This window comes from Pseudoliparis swirei, chromosome 4, assembly GCF_029220125.1.
Source record: "Pseudoliparis swirei isolate HS2019 ecotype Mariana Trench chromosome 4, NWPU_hadal_v1, whole genome shotgun sequence".
Classification (NCBI taxonomy): domain Eukaryota; kingdom Metazoa; phylum Chordata; class Actinopteri; order Perciformes; family Liparidae; genus Pseudoliparis; species Pseudoliparis swirei.
In genome coordinates this window covers 26,394,195-26,413,516 of record NC_079391.1, presented here as the reverse complement: position 1 = coordinate 26,413,516, position 19,322 = coordinate 26,394,195, and the positions used below count along the sequence as shown (strand labels likewise).

Below are 19,322 nucleotides of genomic sequence, written 5' to 3'. Positions count from 1 at the left end.
AATATGTGTACAATTTCAATTGTATTGTACAGTCCAGTCTAATATATGTCATGCATATGACCGATGTTTAATGTCGCTGAGCTCAATGAGGTGACAACGCGTTTCCTCCTGAGAGCCACCGAGCTTCATGTGAAACAGCTGAAGGCTCCGTCTCCACACAGAGTGAAAACAGTGGTGCTTTCAGGGACTTTGTTTTTATGAAATTTACCCGGCTGATAGCATCAAAACCTTGTGTAGTTCACGGTACATCTCGCGCTTCTCTCTGTATGACAGTGTGTCCACCGCACATTGGAGAGACACTCTTGATCAGCGCGTGCAAGCTCTTCCTTTTCCCCGCCATGGTCTGCGCACCATCTGTGACGTTGCGATCGTGCATGCGCAAGCGTAACCTGTTAACGCCGTGACCGCAACGTAAATATTTACACGTACTTTTGTAATATGCAAAGTTCTCCGCACTGCCCCCTGCGCCCCACCTGTAATACCTCGGCGCCCCACTTGAGGGTCGTGCCCCACAGTTTGAGAACCACTGCTTTAACCTCTGCCATAATGCTTATAATCTTGGACGTCTTGTATTTTTCTCTGCCTGTTTTTGGTAGGGAAGAAAAAGGAGATGATGCCAAAAATGGGGAAGGAGGGTCGCGGGAAGAGAAACCTCATTCGCCTGCACGAAGCATACTTTGTGGAGACAGTGGTGGTGGCAGACTCCGACATGGTGAAGTACCACGGTGCTGAGGCGGCACAGCGGTTCTTGCTGACAGTCATGAACATGGTAATACTATAAATTAATCCAGTCTTATTCTTCAAACACAAACATGATATGTTTTATTTGTATACAGTCAGTTCTCTGCAAAGCATCAAGAATAATGTTGTCTGTGCTCATTCCTGATGGGCTTTATGAATTGACACATGTAAACCAAATATATATATATATATGTATATATATATAATATACTGTATATATATATAATATATACTGTATATATAATATATACTGTATATATACACTACCGTTCAAAAGTTTGGGGTCACCCAGACAATTTCGTGTCTTCCATGAAAACTCACACTTTTATTTATCAAATGAATTGAACATTTCATAGAACATATAGTCAAGACATTGACAAGGTTAGAAATAATGATTAATATTTGAAGTATTAATTTTGTTCTACAAACTTCAAGCTCAAAGGAAGGCCAGTTATAGTTTATATCACCAGCATAACTGTTTTCAGCTGTGCTAGCATAATTGCACAAGGGTTTTCTAATCAGACATTAGTCTTCTAAGGTGATTAGCAAACACAATGTACCATTAGCACACTGGAGTAATAGTTGCTGGAAATGGGCCTCTATACACCTATGGAGATATTTCATTAGAAACCAGACACTTCCACCTTGAATATTAATTTACCACATAAAAAATGTATAGTGTATTTTTGATTAATTTAATGTTATCTTTATTGAAAAAACAGTGATTTTCTTTGAAAAATAAAGACATTTCTAAGTGACCCCCAAACTTTTGAACGGTAGTGTATATATATATATATACATATATAAATGTGTGTGTGTGTGTGTTGGTGTGTATATGTATGTGTGTGTTCCAACTTTGCTTCCCTGTTGGTGAAATCTGCAGTAGTGTTGCTCCTTCTCTTGCAGGTCTACAACATGTTCCACCACCAGAGTCTGGGAGTCAGGATAAACATTCGTGTCACCAAGCTGGTCTTGCTTCACAGTCGCCCAGTAAGACTTTTAATACCTTTTTGAGCCCTCTTCAACTCTATGTAGACCCTAAAAACACAACAGTGTTAACTTTGTATTAATACTTAGATCAGCAAGCATGTGAAAGTTTATGAGTTCCTCATAAGGTTTAAGAATAGTTCCGTCAGATGTGGGGGCTCGGCGAATTTCGATCCTTCGCCATAAACAAATTAACTGATATAATTTCACATATCTGATGAGACTCCAAGCCTGAAGACATCTACAGGACAATTTATAATAAAAGTCATACCGCCATCTACTGGTAAAAATATGTTCAATTCAATTCAGTTTATTTGTATAGCCCATTTTCACAAATTACAAATTTGTCTCGAGAGTGCTTTACAATCTGCATATAGACATCCCTGTCCCAAAACTTCACATCGGAGTTTAGTGTAAGTTACTGACATTATACTTTGGCTTTTTACTCTTTGTAAGGTTATCAACTTTAAATTAGTTCCACACTAATGTAAGATGAGCATAACGCCAGCGCATGAAGCTTTTGACATTTTGTGGCGACGCAAGTATTTACTCCTGCGCAGGAAGGAACAAGTCTGCAGGACGATGAACGTTCAACAGAGGAGTACAAATGCACATTAATTTTGAGTTCAGTTATATAATCTTCCTTCCAAGGGGTCGAGTAACACACAAAGATGCACAGTTAGAGAGTTTGTCAGGGCGGAGGGAGATGTGCCTTCAATGTATTGTGTCAATTAGGAAAAGAAAGAGAGTGCTGTTTTAGGGAGGGTATGAGTTTCCGGGTCTTCAACGGCCGATTCATGAGTTTAAGGTTATAGCCGACAGAAAAGAGAGAGATGTAAATTATAGTCAAGGAAACAGATGGGAGAGGAGGGGTTTAGACAAGAATGTGATAATAGGGGGATACCCACGTTTAATGAGTATGCTGAGGAGTTTCACATAGTAGGGGCCTCGAAAGGTTCTTGCCAGCCTAAGCACAACATGATTATATTGAATATAATATGATATGTAAGTGCAGAATTCTTTCTATTACACTCCTGTTTTCACGGCAAACACAGACTGCCCTTGTCTTCCTCATTGGCAGCGCCTTTTTACTGTTTACTTTGCTTATTACAATCATAAGCAAAGTGAACACATTGCACAACAGTGGCCTTATGCCACAGTTGTAGTTACAAATTCACCAATGCTACTCTTGACACTGGTTTTGTTGAGAGCAAAGTTAACAAAGTCGGCTGCCTAGCAGTTACCTATGAAAGACAAAGTGACAGTCCCTTCATTTCATTACATTAAATAGTAAAACAACTCTCAATGCAATTGTTTTTCTCTAAAAGAAATGTTTTTTTTAATGTTTGTTTAATATTGTGCACATATACAATTGTGTCATTTGGTTTGTTTGCATTCTCTTACTAAGTAGTATGTGTGTGTTCAAACTATGGGTTGTTAATAGGAGACACAGCGACAAAGTGAATCTGCTCTGTATCTGTTCTTCAGGAAAAGCTAAAGGTGGGCCATCATGGAGAAAGGTCTCTGGAGAGCTTCTGTCATTGGCAGTATCAAGAGTTTGTCAGGATGCGCCACCTTGGCACCAATCGTGTCCATTCTCGAAGAGAAAACATCCCACCAGTGGACACTGCTGTGCTGGTCACCAGGTATGTAGCTCAATCGGATGACTGCAAATGAATGGTAATAATGAATTAAATGCCAGCCCATTTGCTTGATTTTGTCTTAATTATAAAGAAAATATTGATTTGTTTATTATTAGCTGTTGCTCTGCTACTTCACTTCCGTGACAATCTTACAAAAGCTTGACAGTAAGGCAGTTTTAAAGTGGCTAAAACTGCAGAGCCTTAGTTTTATCTATGAATTTTCTATCTATGGTGGCTGATCCAAAATGCAAAGTAAATCCAGTCTCCAACTCAACTACTGCTGCTGGTTTTGTGGCAGCTTGTGAGATATTAAGGAGTCTGTTAGTAAAAATGTGTCCGTCTTCGGGAGCGTTTCATAACTCTGGCGTAGTGAGGACGTTCAGTATAAACGTAGCAAAAGATGCGTTTTAAAAATATGTGTTTGAAAATGATTAGATAGTGGACCTGGCCTATTTATTACAGAGTTATTTTATTTAAATGTTGACATGGCCTATTTTTTTCAGTTATTTTTTATTTATTTTCTACAAATATGGGAAAGACATGCATAGTTGTGTGGTTAACTTCTCCTCTTCATAAGAGTTTGATATTGTGATAACAGTTAAAATAACAATACAATGTCAAGAATTGTCTTTATTCTTATTCTATAATTTCATAAATATAACAAACTATCATTTTTGTATACATAATATGACTATATATAGAATGTTATAAGCTGTGAATATCAAATAGCTTTTGCGACTTTTTGGAGAGGAAAGGTTGCCGGACCCTGAAATAGTACAACAAATAAATGTTGTTTCTGTGCCAGTAGCCCTATTACAGAAGTCACTGAATTCAGAAAGATAATTTCTATGTTTTTTGGAAAGTGGTTTGAAGGGTGGTCAAATATATCATTTAAAATACACTGCATTGACTTGAAATAATTTGTAACAATAAGTCCAATTCAATTTGCAATGACGACTATTCTTGTATCATCCACATTTTCCAGCAAACGTCACGTGTAAAAAAAAAAAAATTAAAAATGGAGCACAGGATGGAAAAAATATTATTAATTAAATTAAGTGATTAACTGAAGTAATTACCTGAAGTAAGTTACATGTCTTGAACTTGAGAGGGAATGCTGATTGAATTCAAAGTCAGGTTGGGATCAAACAACAACCTATTGAAGAAAGATACAGATGCAAATTCTCAAAATGTCAGAATTAAAAAAATAGGATGAACTGCCATTTAGATAATATTCAAAACAAAAGATAACATAAATAAATAGGTAAAACTGATGCTGGTAGAATAACCTCTGCTCCTGTGATGCACAATGTCATCTGTGACTCATTTGACCTTCCCATGATAACACCAGCAGTTTCAAGACCAAACTGTCATAATACAAAATGCCGGCGCGTGCACAACGTGAGGCTCTGCTTCTCTCCAGACTTTGCAAGTTAGTAATTTATATGCCCATTAGTCTCAAGTCTGTTCACACAGTACAGTCTTGCATTAACTGTCTCTATCCAGCATCTTCCTCACCAATGTGTGGCCCCTGGCGAATTAAATGGACGAACTGCGGCTGCGGATCATCGCTCAGAGAACGATTATGGACTGCAACATCATGATTTCTACAGAAACATGGCTCAACAGCGTCGTTCCCGATAGCGCCATTGAGTTAACGGAACGCCACGTGCTCTGGGCAGATAGGACAGCAGACGACTCCGGTAAGACCAGAGGCGGGGCCTGTGCATTTATATAAGGAGGCGGGTTACTGTGCACTTATATAAAAAGCTAGGCTTGGTGCACAGATACTGCTCTAATCGAGAGCCACTGCTCTAATTGAGAGCTACTGCTCTGCTGACCTTGAATACCTCATGGTTAAGTGTAGACCTTTCTATCTGCCCAGAGAGTTTACATCAGCTGCAGCATATATCCCCGTGGATGCTAATGCTAAGCTTGCTATGAAAGAACTGCATGCTGCCATTAGCAAACAACAGACCAAACACCTTTATGGCAGCCTTTAATGTTGCAAATCCCACCAACATGTCTCCACCAAAGGAGACAAGACCCTGGACCATATTTACACAAACATGGCGTACACACAAAGCCTTACTGTTCTTACTTCCCAAATACATTCCACTCATTAACTGTGAGAAACCATCTATGAGAGCAGTCAAAATGTGGCCAGAGGCAGCAGACTCTACTACAGCACCAGTTTCTACACACAGACTGGAGTATGTTTACCACCCAGGCCACCTTGGACTCCCACACAGACATTGACTATTTTGCCTCCTCCATTCTTGACTACATCAGTACCAACATTGATAGTCAGCTCCTCCAGACACACTAAGACGTTCCCGAATCAGAAGCCATGGATGAGCAGTGAGGTCCGCCACACCGCTTTGAGATCAGGTGCAAAGCCCACAGCTCATCCAAAGCCAACCTGAAGAGGGGCATCAAGAGGGCCACGCACAGCCACAAGCTAAGGATTGAGGAGTACTCCTACAACTCCGACCTTCAACACATGTGGCCAAGCATCCAGGCCATTAGGGACTACAAACCCTCCAACACCACCCACCCAACCGGTGACACCTCCCTTCCTGATGAGCTGAACAACGTCTACGCTCGCTTTGACAGGGAGAACCAGGACGCGGTCATCATAACTATGTCCCCTGCAGACCACCAGCCCCTCATCCTCTCCCCCATAGATGTGTGCATTGCGCTGAGCAGGATCAATGCACCTAAGGCTGCAGACCCTGATGGAATCCTGGGCAGCTGACTGGGGTCCTGACTGACGTCATCAACCAGTCACTGGCCCAAGCAGCTATGCCAACATGCTTTAAAACCATCTCAATGGTGCCAGTGCCAAAACAATCCACTGCAGCGAGCCTTAACGACTTTCGCCCTGTTGCACTTACACCCATCATCATGAAGTGCTTCGAGAGGCTGGTCCGAGCTCTTCTCAAACCCTACCACCCACACTGGACCCTCTCCAATTCGCCTACCGCCAGAACAGGTGTACAGAACCGGTGTACAGAAGACGGCATCTTCATAGCGCTTCACTCCACCCTCTCCCACCTCATCAATACTTACTTATGAATGCTGCTCATCGATTTCAGTTCAGCATTCAACACAATGATCCCTGCCAAACTGAATGCAAAACTAGGTGACCTTGGCATCAACACCTCCTTATGCAGCTGGATACTTGATTTCTTAACCAACAGACCCCAGTATGTTAGGTTAGGTAATCACACCACCTCTACCCTCACCCTGAACACTGGCGTTCCACAGGGCTGTGTGCTGAGTCCTCTCCTCTACTCCCTGTTGACTCACGACTGCACACCTGAACATGGTTCCAACACCATCAAGTTTGCAGATGACACAACGGTGGTGGGCCTCATCAACAACAACAATTGTCCGACAGGGAAGAGGTCCGGCAAATGGTGCTGTGGTGCGCCAACAACAACCTTGCCCCAAACTCCGGAAAGACCAAAGAGATTATTGTGGACTTCAGAAAGACCAAACGCTGCACACACGCCCCCCTCCACATCAACGGAACAGTGTTGAGCCTGTCTCCAACTTTAGGTGTCTGGGTGTCCACATCTCCAAAGACCTCTGTTGGATTCTCAACACCTCAACCCACCAGGCAGGAGACATCGCGAAGGAGGCCAGACCACTGAGGCCAGGCATTTGAGGCAGGAGGTACAAGGAAGGAGGCAGGGCCATTGGGAAGGAGGCCAGGTCCGGGCCAGGGGCTGAAAGCAGGAAGCAGGGGCAAGGGGTCAGGACCCAGGACCTGCTTCAGACACAGCCATCGTCAGGAACCCCTCACAGCCCAGACACAGACTGTTTGCCCTTCTTCCCTCTGGGCCTCCCTTCCAGGACCAGCAGGCTCAGGAACAGTTTCTTCCTCTCAGTGGTCAACACCCTCAACTCTACACCAAGTTGACATCCCCTAACCCGCCCACCCCCCACCATCCCCTATCTTCATTGCCAACCTCTCTCCCCACATCATCGCCAATCACACTTCCACTTTAATGTCTCTATATAGACACATGCACCTTAACTTTAATGTTTACATATTTACTGTGTATACATATTGTTTATATTTATAGATATCCATGGTATATTATACCTGCATTGCACTTTTTTGTGTATATATACTGCTCTCTTTACACTGCTCTGGTCAGATGATAACCAACATTTCTTTGTCTCAGTACCTGTGCAATGACAATAAAGTTGAATCTGAATCTAAATGTAAGAGATGCACTGCATCTCCATTCTGAAAGATGTAGATCCAATCAAGTTGTTGATTATGTAAATGTTTTTCCTTGCTTTAAGATTAAAGCAGGTGCACAGCGTGTGTTTGACCAATCAGCGATGGTCAACCTGCAAACTCTTAGAATGTACTATTCCCCCGGAAGACGGTAACATCATTACCCTGAATGGCAGCCTAAAGCGGGAAAATAATTACGACGCCTCGATAAAGAATCAAATATTCAATTCAATTCAATTCAGTTTATTTGTATAGCCCAATTTCACAAATTACAAATTTGTCTCGGAGTGCTTTACAATCTGTACACATAGACATCCCTGCCCCAAAACCTCACATCGGACCAGGAAAAACTCCCAAATAACCCTTCAGGGGGAAAAAAAAGGGACGAAACCTTCAGGAGAGCAACAGAGGAGGATCCCTCTTCAGGATGGACAGATGCAATAGATGTAATGTGTACAGAAGGACAGATTTAGAGTTAAAATACATTCAATGAATATGACAGAGTGTATGAATAGTTTATAGTCGGCATATTCCACGATGGAGACCTCCACGATCCATCAGGCAAATGGCGGTGGGGAGGAGGAGTGGGCGGAGTCTCAACAGTGGGCGGAGTCTCAACAGGACAGTGGTGTAGTCGGTAGCAGGAATTCCACGACCCAGACCTCGATGATCCATCAGGCAGATAGGATCTATGTCGTCTCATAGGGTCCGATGACCCCATGAGACGTGAAGTCAAAAGGACTCCGGGGAGAAAGCAGAGTTAGTAACGTGATTGAGAGTTGAAAATTCATCACTAAGGAGAGAAAAAAGAGAAGATAGGTGCTCAGTGCATCCTAAAACGTCCCCCGGCAGCTATAAGCCTATAGCAGCATATCAAGGGGCTGGACCAGGTGAACCTGATTCAGCCCTAACTATAAGCTCTGTCAAAGAGGAAAGTCTTAAGTCTACTCTTAAATGAGGTGACTGTGTCTGCCTCCCGGACTGAAATTGGAAGCTGGTTCCATAAAAGAGGAGCTTGATAACTAAAGGCTCTGGCTCCCATTCTACTTTTTAAGACTCTAGGAACTACAAGTAGTCCCGCATTTAGTGAGCGCAGCTCTCTAGTGGGGCAATATGGTACTACAAGCTCCTTAAGATATGATGGTGCATCACCAATCAAGGCTTTGTACGTTAAGAGAAGAATTTTAAAAGTGATTCTTGATTTTACTGGGAGCCAGTGCAGAGCAGCTAGTGCAGGAGTGATGTGATCTATTTTCTTAGTTTTAGTGAGAATACGAGCTGCAGCATTCTGGATCAACTGGGGGGACCTAAGAGACTTTTTAGAGCAGCCTGATAATAAGGAGTTGCAGTAATCCAGTCTCGAAGTAACGAACGCGTGAACCAATTTGTCTGCATCTTTTTGAGACAAGATGTGCCTGATTTTTGAAATATTACGTGGATGAAAGAATGCAGTCCTTGAGATTTGCTTTACGTGGGAGTTAAAGGACAAGTCCCGATCAAAGATAACGCCAAGATTCTTTACAGTGGTGTTGGATGCCAGGGCAATGCCGTCTACAGAAACCACATCACCAGATAATTGATCTCTGAGGTGCTCAGGGCCGAGTCAAATTACTTCGGTTTTGTCTGAGTTTAACATCGTTTACAAATACAAACTGAGATCGATCTGATAAATAGGATTTAAACCAACTTAGTGCCGTGCCTGAAATGCCAATCGACTGCTCCAGTCTCTGTAATAGGATGTCATGGTCAATGGTGTCGAATGCAGCACTAAGGTCTAACAAGACCAGTACAGAGATGAGTCCTTTATCTGCTGCCATTAAGAGGTCATTTGTAATTTTCACCAGTGCCGTCTCGGTGCTGTGGTGTTTTCTAAATCCTGACTGAAACTCCTCAAATAAACAATTATGATGTAGAAAGTCACACAACTGATTTGCGACCACTTTCTCAAGGATCTTGGAGAGGAAGGGGAGGTTAGAGATCGGTCTGTAGTTAGCCAACACCTCTGGATCCAGAGTGGGCTTCTTCAGGAGCGGTTTAATGACAGCTACTTTGAAGGAATGTGGTACGTGGCCTGTTAGCAGAGACACATTGATAATATCTAATAGAGAGCTGCCAATTAAAGGCAAAACGTCTTACATTTAGCGAGAATAATCCGGCTGGTAAGTGGGGCAACAATGAGGACGCAAATTTAAAAAAGCACGATTTTAGAGACCGTGAATGAAAAAAACTAAAAGAACAGCTCCCCGGCACACGTACAAGATGGCAGAGCAAATGCCAACTCTCAGCCAGACAACACGGCAAGTTTAATGAAAGTTCGAGAAGAAATACGGTACCTTCGCAAAGACAGGTACCGTGGCAGAGACACAAATCCAAAGTGTGGAAGATAGAGTTAAAAACTTCTTGGAACACGTGCTTGGCAAGATGATACAGGTGATGATGGATCAACAGGATAACAAATTACTCAAGAAGGTAGAGCACGTTTGGAGAATTTAAGGATATTTTATTTTCCCGAAGGAGTGGAGGGGTCGTCTAAGGTGGAGTTTATGGAAAAGTTAATGCGGAACACCCTGGAGATCCCCTCAACTATGGACCTTGGTATTGAGTGGGCTCACCACGCACCGACCCCCAAACCGGTGACAGAGAAGACAAGCCATTGTTAATATTTCGTGTTATTATCTCAAGCAAACTCAATTTAAAAAAAAATTCAAATAGGAGACAAGGAAGGCAGATATATTTTGGTAAGGGGGAATATAGACGGGAATCCTGTTACTCTGTTTAATATATATGCACCCCCAGGAAGCGATCAAGGTTTTTTCCAGAAAATCCCCAATATCATGACAACAGAAATAGAAGGCCTCTTGATATGTGGGGGGGGGGGGAATTAAATATACACCAACAGTCAAGGTTAGACTCATCCAGTAGGAAGACTCATGAAAGGAAGTCCATATGTAAGAAAGTCAACACTCTTTTTCAGGAAGACCTTTTTCCTAACAGAAAGGATTACACTTATTGTTCATAAAGGTAGTTGGACACCTTAAATGCACTAAAGCTATGCACTTAGTCCATGTGATGTAGATTGTTTTAATAAGTACCATACTGTTGGGTCAGTCATGCAATACATTTTGGTACTTAGAAAAAGTGGCCAATGTCCTGTATATGCACAAATGTCCTCCTGTCTCACTGTTTCAATTCATTTTAATTAATGCAATTCACAACTATATTTCAGAACATCTGTTGTGAGCACAGATACATGTTTGACATTTTTTTAAGTGGGGATTGCACCTTAAATACTCATTATGCTACATAGGCTACGATTGAAATGATATGTGGACAATGTGGTTTCGCGTTTTCACTGTTGCTGTGTTACATTACACACTAGAGCCTAAAGAGTTATGAACAACAAGTGAACTCTAACACCCTCCGTAGTCGTTTTCCCTTGTCTGTTTTACTTCACGGACAGAAAATCCCATTGAAAATTAAATTGATGGAAAAACAAAATAAAGATGAATAAGTGTGTCTTACCAGTATCTGACAACCAGAACAGCTAGTAGCCTGTGCTCAAGGCTTCTTTATCCTGGGGACCAGACTGTTCTAAATGAAAAAAGAACTCATATCTATCTGCATTTCACACTTGGAAATTAGAATTCAATTATATTTAAATACATAATTAATATTTGTAAGGATATTGGGCAAAAAGTTGACACTCCCCCCCCCCCCACACCAGACCAAGTAGGAATATTACTTTTTATTTTAGCAATGTTAAACATGTATTGCTGTCCTTCTTATCTTTTTACTTGTATTTTTATCTAAAAGCAAAGGATGGTTCAATTTAGGCCTACTTAGTTTCAACTTAATTTGTTAAAGAGGTTATTAATACACTTGTTTTTGGATTATTAACAGCTCATTATCAATAGCAACGCTTTTCAACCTCTTTCAAAAATAATCCTAAAACTTCTAAACTTCTCTTTTTATCAAAGATTTTTTATTTTTTTTGTATGTGTCTTAATAAAGTTTTTGAAAAGTTTCAGTGAGGTTTTTGAGCTTTATTAAGCACAATTTTGATTCCTCCAATTTGTTCATTTAGATTAAATTATAACTATCATAACAATTCACGTTGACATAATGTACACTGCTGTTAAGTAGACATATGTCTAGTGTGGGTGTATTGTACATAAATAAATGCCTAATATCAATAGTATCGCTGTTGGTCTCAGTGCAGTTAATGAATGTTGATAGACTGAGTTAACTTGCTCTTGTTTCTCTTTCAGGACAGATTTTTGCGTGAATAAAGATGAACCCTGTGATACTGTAGGTGAGTACCACTATGTCACTCACTCACTCCCAAATCTACATTTGAGAAAATATTTTTCAGCCAAATGTTATTGTGTACAGGAATTTCAACCTTCGTTTAATTATAATGCATTTTATGTTTGACTTATTCTTTGACAGGGCTTGTATAAAGGCAATAAAGTTGTCAATGATACAAAGGAATATGTTATGCTCATCATAACAATAGGGATGGGGTAAAAAAGGGTATTTAAGAAAAACTGATGATGAGCTTGTTGTTCTTTTATCCAATGTAGGATCCCAGGGAACAGTGGGCTTAGAATAAAGGGAACGCAACAGTTGTGACTTTTGTTAATGTTAGTTAACAGCAGCCACACTTATTGTGTTCCCATGTTCTGATCTGATGTGTGTGTGCGTGTCTGTGTGTGTGTGTTATATTGGGCAGCAACATCTGCCTTGTGTCTCTCTCCTAGGAGTAATTTTATTTTGAGAGCTTTTTAAACTCTTCGAAATCTGAGATTCTGAGATCACAGACTTGAATTTGTCAAAATAAATGTTCATTATATAAATATTTCTGTAGCTGTTGTTTATCAAACTCACTGCCATGTCACTCACTGTGTTCCAGGTATTGCTTATCTGGGGGGTGTCTGCAGTGCCAAGAGGAAGTGTGTGTTAGCAGAGGACAATGGACTTAATTTGGCGTTCACCATTGCTCACGAGTTGGGGCACAAGTAGGTTTTATTGTGACAAGTGTATTTTGACAGTTTATTATTCTGCTGCTGATCTATTGTGGATGTTACGCTTGTGAGAATGCTGTAAATGTGTGCTCATGGTTTACAAGTCTAAAACAGTATGGAGGGAGAAATAACCACTATTTCTGCTTTATACTTGTTGTAGAACTACCACAAACGTCGGAAAATCAAACGCCCTCTGGGTTCATAACAATGTCATATCTATAGTTATACATAACATCACCCGTAGGCTCGCACAGCTCGGTAACTTTCACTGGCGACTACATCTGAATAACTGGATGAAACTCCTCTTTATTCTCATCCCTTCTCGTCTTTGCATTCATGAATATACTCTCAATGCGTTTGGTGTGAATGCAGCATAAGTGTTGGGAAAATGTATCAAATCGTTTTAAGTCCCTCATCACCCCGATCAATCCGATTATATTTCTTTAAATCGGTTTAATGGCTCAACTCTTCCAGAACAAGTAGATAATATATATGTGTATATACATGTATGTGGAGATGACTATATTGAATAGGAGTTTGAATATGTGTGTGTGAGTCATGTGTGCGGGCCAGGGAACGTAATGACCACACCCAGAAGTTTCTTCAGCGCTAAATAAACTTTATGAACAGCTCGGCATACAACGGCTTTGCTGATGTTCTGCATCGCCGACACTGTACAACAATGTACAACACCTTACAACAATGTACATCACTGTACAACAATGTACAACACTGTACAACAATGTACCACTCGCCAAAAGGCACGCGACTCTGCATACAGTCTATAAGACAAACCCGGCTGCGGCGTGTGGTGTTCAATGTGCTCCAGAAGGTCTGTAAATAAATGATTCCTTGTGGGCAGAATGAATAGCGCTCGAAAAGGATGTCATCGTGACGTGATAAGCTCTCTCCCTATAAAACTCTAATCTAACTAATATCGCTGCTTCATCAAAGAGGAAGTGAGCTCCATTTCCTTCAGGGGGCGAGACCAGATTATCCAGATAGACTTAATGAGCCTGCGCTGGATCAAGTTGACATTTTTTTATTTGTTGCTATGGTGGAACCGAAAAGCCTCGCTTGTGTAATTTCATCTTCGAAATTATCCCGCTAACTACGTTAGGCACGAGAAATAGGGCCCTGGACTTTGACTGATGTTTGCTGTGACAACAAGCACTGCCTCGGCAGGACCAGGGCCGAATCACGGTCCCATTTGGCCCTTGGGCACATCTTTTTTGGAGGCTGTGTTGCACTTTGACGGCAAAAACAAGGGGCTAGATCTGTGGAGAACTCAATGCTCTGTTGAGAAGGCACAGCAAGCACTTAGTTCACGGCCCCAAGAATCAGGGAGGTCCAGGCATTAGTGAGGTCCAGGCAGTGGGGGGGCTGTAAAGCTCACGGCTGGAGCTTTACATATATATATGAAAGTGTGAGGAGGTAGTTTCATATTTTTATGCCGTCTGAGCTATTTTCTGTACTGCTTTCTTTTTAGCAGTAGTCAGGTCCCTGTAACAAAGAAAGCTATACTATTATCAGGCTTTACTTAAGATTATGCCCATGTACATCGTTGTTCTGGAATTAGTGTTACATAAACACGAACATTCACAAACATGCTACGATGAATTATTGTCAAGAAGCTATTAAAGCATTACGCTGCTGTTGGGACTTCACCATTTGGGTGGAGCAAAAACTGTCACAGTTTCAGCTCCACACCCTCCTCACTCCCCGTCGTCAGTCTAACTCTCTTCACCTGTTTACACACCTGTTGTCACAGTTCAGCTCCTCAATCTGTGGTTCAGTCACTCCCACCTCGTCAGTCTGACTTCCTTCACCTGTTCACACACCTGTCTTTGATGACTAATCAAATCCCTATATAGTCTCCTGCCACACACATACACACATACACACACACACCTTGCCAGATTGTTCTTCCTTTTCTATGCCAGACTCTCCAGCACTTGTTTCTAGACGGATTTCCTGTTGCCGACCCTGCCTGTCCCTGGTTAACCCGCTAGTCCGATTCCCCGTGAACCTACCAGCCCTTCGTCCTGTTGATACTCTGCCTGCCGTTTCCAGAGTGTGGAATATAAGTTCGAAGGATCCCTGCAGTCGAGGGTGCATTTGGGTCTACACACGAGTCGTTACAAAAACAGAGGCCTACATGTAAAATTAAAAGCATAAACTGTCGACCCCCTCCATCAGGCGTTATGGGTGAGATGCCTGGTGCCTCATTGGTTGAAAGCCATGACGTCATCAAGGCTATATAGACTGACACATACCTTAATTCTGCAAGTTACTCACGTTGATAAAAAAGATGACACGGAATTGATGCCTTTTAAAGTAAAATCTCAAGAAGATAGTCTTAACTTCGCTGGTCAAACAATAGAATTTATTTTAATCCTGAAACATAAAGGTGGGGAAAAAGGTGAAAAAACCTTCAGGAGAGCAACAGAGGAGGATCCCTCTCCCCGGATAGACAGAAGCAATAGATGTCATGTGTACAGAATGAAGCGCTACAGAGTTACAATTGTATCTATGTCTTGTCTTCAGCATGGGTATGAGCCATGATGATGACCATGCCACCTGCCCTGGTCACTCCCACATCATGTCTGGTGAATGGGTTAAAGGAAGAAACCCGAGTGACCTGACCTGGTCCTCCTGCAGCCGCACCGACCTTGAGAACTTTCTACGGTAAGATTTAGCTCGATTGAAAGTGCTTGATCTTGTTGTCTTTTTTTAAAGATAAACAACTATCACTATTTGTATCTGCTTTCCCTCCTTGTTATGGGCACCACTGTGTAAAAATACATCCACAATACAGGATATTGTGATATTTTTGTATTGGTTTGCAGATGTGCAAACAATCCTACATGATGTTAAATTGTGCGTTCAGATATTTGCCACCTTACCATGATGGAGGAGTTTGAGTGGCTCCTGGGTGTCACAGATATGGTGGGGCAAGAGCTCAGGTGCAGAGGAACCATGACTCCAGGTAAAGGGAACAAAAACTCTCTTTACTTGAGAAAAAGGTTCAACATAAAAACTCTAGTACGCAACTTTACACTAGAAATCTTTGGCAGCTACAAAGACAGGAATTCACACAGGTAACGAAGACAGGGAATTAATAACGGTAACAAAGACTGGGATAAATGACACTAGTAAAGACAACAATCCAACAGGGGACAAGGAAAAGACTGAGAGGGTCGCCTCTCTGCTCCTACGGGTTGCGGGGAGTAAGACTCTGACTGTTGATTGTGCTTATACACCGAACAGCAGTTCAGAGTATCCGACCTTCTTGGAGTGGGAAGGGTCCTGGAAAGGGCGTCGCTTGCCGACTCCATAGTTCACCTGGGAGACTTCAACGATCATGTGGGCAATAATAGAGAAACCTAACGGGGAGTCATTCAGTGCGTTTACATGATGGTATAATTCGAATCTTGCTTTAGTCGGACTATGCTATCTTTTGGGGGCTCTGCTATTATCCCAATATACATGGCAGTGAGTAATTCGAATCATTGGCCGAAAGCATGTCATATCCGATACGATAGGTGGCGCTGTTTTCATTACAACTCGTGGTGATACAGCCATTTCCGCTTGACCTCTTCACCACTACCAACAACAACCAACAACATCAACATTTCGAGAAAGATGGCGAACAGAGAACAAGGTTAAGCATAAATTCTATCTGCTCTTCGGTCCAGAAATGTGTGGTGGCTCTTGTGTTCTCCATAGCGTTGTTTGTTTGTTTTCTGCCGGCCAGGCTCGCGGCAGTGACAACTTATCGTCTCTTTCGACTTCCGGGTCACGACATGGGAGGGAGGGGGGAGGAGGGCGGCGGGATCTCAAGCATGCGCAAAGACGCAAAGTCCAGTTCCTAATCCAATTCACCATTACATGCCGCGATAGTCGAATTATCAACCGGATCGGATCGAGTTATCCAGGGGTGTTAATCGGATCGTAGTCGGACCGCACATAGTCGAACAAAGGTGTTTACATGAAACGGATAATTCGATTTCAGTCCGACTAAGCCAGAATGCATGTAAACACGGTCAGTGGGAGGAATGACTTGCCTGATTTGACTTGTTCGAACATAAGTTGTGTGGGGCGGGGTGACACGTTATGACACCTCTCTTGTGTGTCCTTTGACCAGGTCAAAAGCCAGTGCCTGTCTACTGCACACAGACCCCAGGAGGCGTTACCAGATCCGCCTTCCTCCCAAGCTGCCAGGCATGCACTACAGTGTGGATGAACAGTGCCAGATACTGTTTGGAACCAATGGCAGTTTTTGCAGTGATATGGAGGTACAACACTCAATTTCTCCTCCCAACATCACATATGTATTGTATATCTAAACCAACCTGACAACTGGAGCACCATTGATGTTTAGAATGTAAACTAGTAGAATTACTCCAAAAAGAGTTGATAACAATATGGGAGTGACTTCTGGTTGATGACCTTTGACCTCTTCCCACTGGATTTTATGAGCGGTTTTGGTCTGGTGTCCGCTCATTCAGTCGTTTGTTCAGGATCCTGAAGTAGTGTTCTCCACAGCTGTGACGTTTTATCATGATGAGGTCATTCACCATGCCATTCTCCCTCTGAGGCTGGTTTTGCATTTACTCTGTTCTAGCAGGGATCTTAAGGTGTTGAATATTTTGTAATATGTGCCAACTGCTTGTGACCTGAATACCTTCATTCTTAAAAGATATATACCAACTCAAACCTTAAATCAAATTGCGTTGAAAGTGTTATCTGCTTTCCTCAGAGGAGAGGACTGGATTACCCACACTCGAGGTCAGCTGAGGAGCAGCTGATAAAATAATCTTATTACATATTACACATATTGCACATATTGCACATCGATATAAGACCTGATTTTTATGAAGCGAGACCCCTCAATACAAAGCTGTGTGTGCGTGTGTGTGTGTGTGTGTGTGTGTGTGTGTGTATCAGCACCTGATGTGCACAGGCCTGTGGTGTTTAGTGGAAGGAGATGCAGCCTGCAAGACCAAACTGGATCCTCCTCTGGATGGAACAGAGTGTGGCACAGATAAAGTAGGTCTCATCCACACACTGCTTCTATTTTTCATTTCTTTCTTCTTTGAGAAAAAAAAAGAAGAAGTTAAAACAAGGAAATAATTTCTTTTATTTTCAAATAGTGCATCATGAAACAACTACATGAACAAATACTCAGATGTTTACCTTTTTCCAGCAACAACTGTGTGTCTGTCTATGTATCAGTGGTGCAGGGCAGGCGAATGTGTGAGTAAGACTCCCATCCCTCAGCATGTGGACGGTGACTGGGGTTCATGGAGCCAGTGGAGCATGTGCAGCAGGACCTGCGGTACAGGAGTCCATTTCAGACAGAGGAAATGTGACAACCCTCCGTATGTCTGTCGGCCTGTGTTTTTGTGTGTGTTCAAATGACCACATTGCCTTACATATCCATCCATCCATTAGCTTTCTGTTTATCTGGGGCTGGGGCAGCAGTATTAGACGGTATTCCAGACGTCCTTCTTCTAGCAACGTTTTACAGCTTTTCCTGGGAATCTTGAGGCATACCCGGTGTTTTTTGGAGATAATAAACAAATCAGTTTTTCTTCTTTGTTACCTTACATCGTCTACACAGTAAAAAATTGGTAGAATGAAATTTGGAGTAGGATATCGGTTTACATTTTATAATACCTGACCAGTGGCGGCTGGTGGAATTTGGTGGAATTTGTTTTTGGTAGTTCCATCCAATCACTTTGGGCAAACATCCCAGTATGATTCAATGCAAAAAAAGTATCAAACATGCATTTCTACTTTGTAGTTAAATATGTAACATTTATTCCAACACTGACATAATAAAGACATCTTATTCATACAATGCGCAGCTTTTGGGCCAGATGACTTTGGTCCAAAGCTGAACCTATTTCATGACGCTGATTGGCTAAATTCTATATCACTCATTTATATCTTTAATCAATAATAGGCTAAACTGCTTCTTAGACCTGTCTCTTCTGGTCAGGAACGATCTGGCCCCAGCTCAGCTGATACTTGCAGACAGGCGAAGCTGGATCGAGAGGAAGTGCAGGAAAAGCATATATTTTTTTGTGCAGATATCCTATTTTATAAATATTACTGGGTATATTCCATATCTCCGAAACACATATATTGACAATTCAAAAATGTTATTAATATTCTTCTTATATTATGTTATACTTTTTCGGGGGGGGGGCTCAAGGCCAGCCGCCACTAACCGTGACATAATACCGTCACCACAACAAAAAAAACTGAATTATACATTTTAGGTAATCATCCACCCCTACTTTATAGCCTCGATCTCTTTTGTCCTAAGTGTTTATACTATATTGTGTGTGTGGGGGGGTGGGTGTGTGTCTGTGTGTGTGTGTGTGTGTGTGTGTAGGACTGCTCCTGGTGGGCGACACTGTCAGAAAGCCAATGTGGAGCACAAGGCCTGTGAATATCCTCCCTGTCCCAAGGGGTCAACCAGCTTCAGAGACCTGCAGTGTTTGTCCTACAACCGACACGTCAGCAAGAAGAAGGGCAGCTTGCTGACTGCCATTATTAATGACGGTGAGACACGCATACATACTCACCACTCTGAATGCTTACGAAGAAAGATACCACGATCAAAACATATAAATGACCACTTCATATTTTTAGTAGGGT

The 19,322-nt window shown here is 42.0% G+C and overlaps 1 protein-coding gene across 4 annotated transcripts in view; it reads left to right on the top strand.

The window, feature by feature from the left end:
- The window catches only part of adamts17 (ADAM metallopeptidase with thrombospondin type 1 motif, 17), a 54,087-nt gene that overhangs the window by 9,357 nt on the left and 25,408 nt on the right, over window positions 1–19,322 (top strand). For 3 of the 4 annotated variants that reach the window (XM_056412101.1, XM_056412102.1, XM_056412104.1), the window contains exons 4-13: window positions 597–769; window positions 1,648–1,731; window positions 3,217–3,374; window positions 11,895–11,938; window positions 12,539–12,644; window positions 15,198–15,338; window positions 16,798–16,948; window positions 17,601–17,702; window positions 17,889–18,034; window positions 19,057–19,226. In XM_056412101.1, coding sequence (XP_056268076.1) covers window positions 597–769; window positions 1,648–1,731; window positions 3,217–3,374; window positions 11,895–11,938; window positions 12,539–12,644; window positions 15,198–15,338; window positions 16,798–16,948; window positions 17,601–17,702; window positions 17,889–18,034; window positions 19,057–19,226 — 1,275 coding nt within the window. The remainder of the gene's footprint in view (window positions 1–596; window positions 770–1,647; window positions 1,732–3,216; window positions 3,375–11,894; window positions 11,939–12,538; window positions 12,645–15,197; window positions 15,339–16,797; window positions 16,949–17,600; window positions 17,703–17,888; window positions 18,035–19,056; window positions 19,227–19,322) is intronic. The other variant, XM_056412103.1, reaches the window with a different exon arrangement.